Below are 4,148 nucleotides of genomic sequence, written 5' to 3'. Positions count from 1 at the left end.
CAGTAGTTGTGGCATCTAGGCTCACTAGTTGTGTCACGTGAGCTCTAGAGCACAGGCTTAGTAGCTGTGTTGCACGGGCTTAGTTGCTCCGCAGCATGTGTGATCTTCCTGGGCCAGGGTGCGAACCCATGTCCCCTGCATAGGCAAGCAGATTCTTAACCACTGCGCCACCAGGGAAGCCCCACTAAAGCAATCTTGATGGAAAAAAACGGAGCTGGAGGAATCAGACTCCCTGACTTCAGACTATACTACAATGCTACAGTAATCAAGACAATGTGGTACTGGCACAAAAACTGAAATATAGATCAATGGAATAGGATAGAAAGCCCAGAGATAAAGCCACACACCTATGATCAACTAATCTATGACAAAGGAGGCAAGGATATACAATGGAGAAAAGACAGTCTTCAGTAAGTGGTGCTGGGAAAACTGGACAGCTACATGTAAAAGAATGAAATTAGAACACTCCCTAACACCATACACAAAAATAAACTCCAAATGGATGAAGGACCTAAATGTAAGACTGGACACTATAAAACTCTTAGAGGGGACACAGCGGTGAGTCAGAATCTGTTTGCAAGCACAGAGAAGTTTCTCCAAGTTATGTGGGTACAACAATGGACACCCAGAAGTACGTTCAACTCCCAAATCAACAGCCAATGATATATATCTGTGGAGAATGTCACACAGAAAATGAAATAAAATCAAGGGATCCAATCCGATGCACAGAATGTGGATACGGAATAATGCACAAGAAAAGGACTAAAAGATTGGTGTTTTTTGATGCTCAATGAAACACGAAATTCAGAGGAATATCTTCATTTGCATTTGGATTTGCTGTTAATATTGTATAGCTTTTGATTAGTGTACTTTATGAATACAACTATACACACATGTTTTCATTTTAAAAGCCATATTGTATTTAGGTATCTACTAATAGTTTATATAAGGATATTATTTTTTGTTCTGTTACATGGTTTGTAATTTAATTTTATATGTAATCTGACACACAATGAAGGTTAAAGTGCTTCCCCAAACTACACTTTAATCAAATTCTAGAATCATCTGGCACCCTTGTTAAAAATGAAGTTTGCTAGGGCCCTCTAAAGGTCTGATTAAGTAAGTTCCTAGGAAACCACTGTTTTACATCACCAATTGTTTGTAAACTCTCCAGCATCATTTTGTATAGAGTATACCAATGCACTTACTGTCAGTGTGCATAGCTCATTTTGAGTTAAAATTTTCATTTGTTAACTTGGCATAGGCCTTTCTGTATTTGTATATAATGCTTGACTACTTTTAAAATCTTTGGCAAGGGAAAATAAACTTTAATGGTTGCTTTCTGTAAGGCAAAGTCAACCCGAAGTAAAGTGGGTGAAGCAGACTATTAAGGCAGGTACAATTTCCCAGGTGTAATCAGCCATTAAGGTAAAAAACTCTGCTTTCAGGATATTAAAAAAATGTGTTGGTTTACACTGAATTGTTGGATGACTGTTTAAAGCTTTTGCCTTGATCTTAGGGATATGGATGCTCAGATACTCCATCTGTTCCAGGATTCGATTAGATATATTTCAACTTTGTTAATAGCTTTGTGTGTCTCTCACATTCAAAGTATTAACTGTACCATTTAAAAAAAAAAGAGGTATTTCTACTACCATCCTCAAATAGTAAGTTCTATAAATTTATTATGTGCTATACAAAGTACTACCATACTCAAGATTTTTAAAGAGTGCTTCCTTGGTCCAGGTTTTCCTGGACCGTGGCTTTCATAATCTTGTAATTCTGCCATGTTCCTTCTTGAGCTTGTCCTTTCTATACAAGAGTCCCAGTAAATATCTCTTTACAACCATAACAACAACAAAACTCTTAGAGGAAAACATAGGAAGAACACTCTTTGACATAAATCACAGCAAGATCTTTTTTGACCCATCTTCTAGAGTAATGGAAATAAAAAACAAAAATAAACCAATGGGACCTAATGAAACTTAAAAGCTTTTGCACAGCAAAGGAAACAGTAAACAAGACGAAAAGACAACCCTCAGAAGGGGAGAAAATATTTACAAACGAAGCAACTGACAAAGGATTAATCTCCAAAATATACTAACAGCTCATGCAGCTCAATATGAAAAAAACCAAACAACCCAATCAAAAAATGGGCAGAAGACCTAAATAGACATTTCTCCAAAGAAGACATACAGATGCCCAAGAAGCACATGAAAAGCTGCTCAACATCACTAATTATTAGAGAAATGCAAATCAAAACTACAATGAGGTATCACCTCACACTGGTTAGAATGGGCATCATCAGAAAATCTATAAACAAGAAATGCTGGAGAGGGTGTGGAGAAAAGGGAACCCTCTTGCCCTGTTGGTGGGAATGTAAATTGATACAGCCACTATGGAGAACAGTGTGGAGGTTCCCTAAAAAATAAAAATAGAATTACCATATGACCCAGCAATCCCACTACTGGGCATATACCCAGAGAAAACCACCATTCAGAGAGACACATGCATCCCAATGTTCATTGCAGCACTATTTACAATAGCCAGGTCATGGAAGCAACCCAAATGCCCATCGACAGACAAATGGATAAAGAAGAAGTGGTACATATATACAATAGAATATTACTCAGCCATAAAAAGGAATGAAATTGGGTCATTTGTAGAGACATGGATGCATCTAGAGACTGTCCTACAGAGTGAAGTAAGTCAGAAAGAGAAAAACAAATATCGTATATTAATGCATATATGTGGAACCTAGAAAATGGTACAGATGAACCGGTTTGCAGGGCAAAAATTGAGACACAGATGTAGAGAACAAATGTATGGACACCAAGGGGGGAAAACGGCAGGGGGGTGGTGGTGGGATGAATTGGGAGATTGGGATTGACATGTATACACTAATATGTATAAAATGGATGACTAATAAGAACCTGCTGTATAAAAAAATAAAAATAAAATAAAATTCAAAAAATAAAACATTTCTATACAAAAAAATAAATAAATAAAATTTTTTTAAAGTTGCGCACACATGTTGGGGAGGGTCCTAGGACCAGTCAGGTGTGAAAAAAGAAACAAGATAATTAGCCAAAGGTAAACAAAGACCTGGAAGGACTGTCCTATTTAAATATTAATTTAAATCACCTCGTTACTTTCTCTCTGGGTATGTATTTCTGCCTAGTTTCTGTCTTAAATAAACAAACTTTATGCTCTGTGTGCTCTCCCATACCTTGTACTGTGTCTCTAATAATAAACTTCGTACCTATTTTTACAGTTTTTGCCTCCTTGAAACATTCTTGCTTTCAACTGGGGGAAAGGGCCAGGGCCACTTTCTTTCTAGCCTCTAGTCCCTGGTGGTCTAGCGGCTAGGATTCCTGATTTTCATCCAGGCTACCCAGGTCCAATTCCTGGGCAGGGAACTAAGATCTCTCTTCAGGACTGCTCACTGCTGTCTCTCCGAGATCAATTAGACCAACTCAGTAACACAAACCCATCAAAATCACTGTCTTTCAGGGCCTGATCATTTCTCACATCATTGCAATAGCTGCCTCTTCTTCTACCCTGTCCTTTTTTTTTTGTTTTTGCGGTACACAGGCCTCTCACTGCTGTGGCCTCTCCCGTTGCGGAGCACAGGCTCCGGACGCGCAGGCTCAGCGGCTACGGCTCACGGGCCCAGGCGCTCCGCAGCATGTGGGATCTTACCGGACCGGGGCACGAACCCGTGTCCCCTGCATCGGCAGGCGGACTCTCAACCACTGCGCCACCAGGGAAGCCCTACCCTGTCCTTCTATGTATTTTCAGGATCTCTCTTTTTCTGTCTTTTGTTGTCATTGTTGTTCTTTTGTTGCTTTTTGTTTTTGTTGTTAAGGAAGGTAAATTTATATTATTGTTTTTAAATTTTTTTGTCTATTTATTTATTTATTTTTGGCTGCGTTGGGTCTTCGTTGCTGCCCGCGGGCTTTCTCTAGTTTTGGCGAGCAGGGGCTACTCTTCGCTGGCGGTGCGCGGGCTTCTCACTGCAGTGGCTTCTCTTGTTGTGGAGCATGGGTTCTAGGCGTGCGGGCTTCAGTAGTTGTGGCACGCAGGCTCAGTAGTTGTGGCTCACAGGCTTAGCTGCTCCGCGGCATGTGGGATCTTCCCGGACCAGG

At 40.0% G+C, this 4,148-nt stretch overlaps 1 protein-coding gene across 1 annotated transcript; it reads left to right on the top strand.

The window, feature by feature from the left end:
• Positions 1 to 614: 614 nt before the first annotated feature.
• Positions 615 to 802, top strand: LOC309822947 (DNA-directed RNA polymerases I, II, and III subunit RPABC4-like). The gene has a single exon (XM_082655047.1). The coding sequence runs from the start codon at positions 618 to 620 to the stop codon at positions 792 to 794; it is 177 nt and encodes a 58-aa protein (XP_082511173.1). The 5' UTR covers positions 615 to 617; the 3' UTR covers positions 795 to 802.
• Positions 803 to 4,148: the final 3,346 nt, after the last annotated feature.

The sequence above is a fragment of the Grampus griseus genome (assembly GCF_964374135.1).
Source record: "Grampus griseus genome assembly, chromosome: 5".
Taxonomy (NCBI): Eukaryota; Metazoa; Chordata; class Mammalia; order Artiodactyla; family Delphinidae; genus Grampus; species Grampus griseus.
Note: the sequence above shows the minus strand (reverse complement) of the source record. Positions and strands in the feature narration are given on the sequence as shown.

Bases quoted from the DNA above. Each gene is read 5' to 3' on its own strand.
- LOC309822947 (XM_082655047.1), top strand. From the start codon at position 618: ATGGACACCCAGAAGTACGTTCAACTCCCAAATCAACAGCCAATGATA.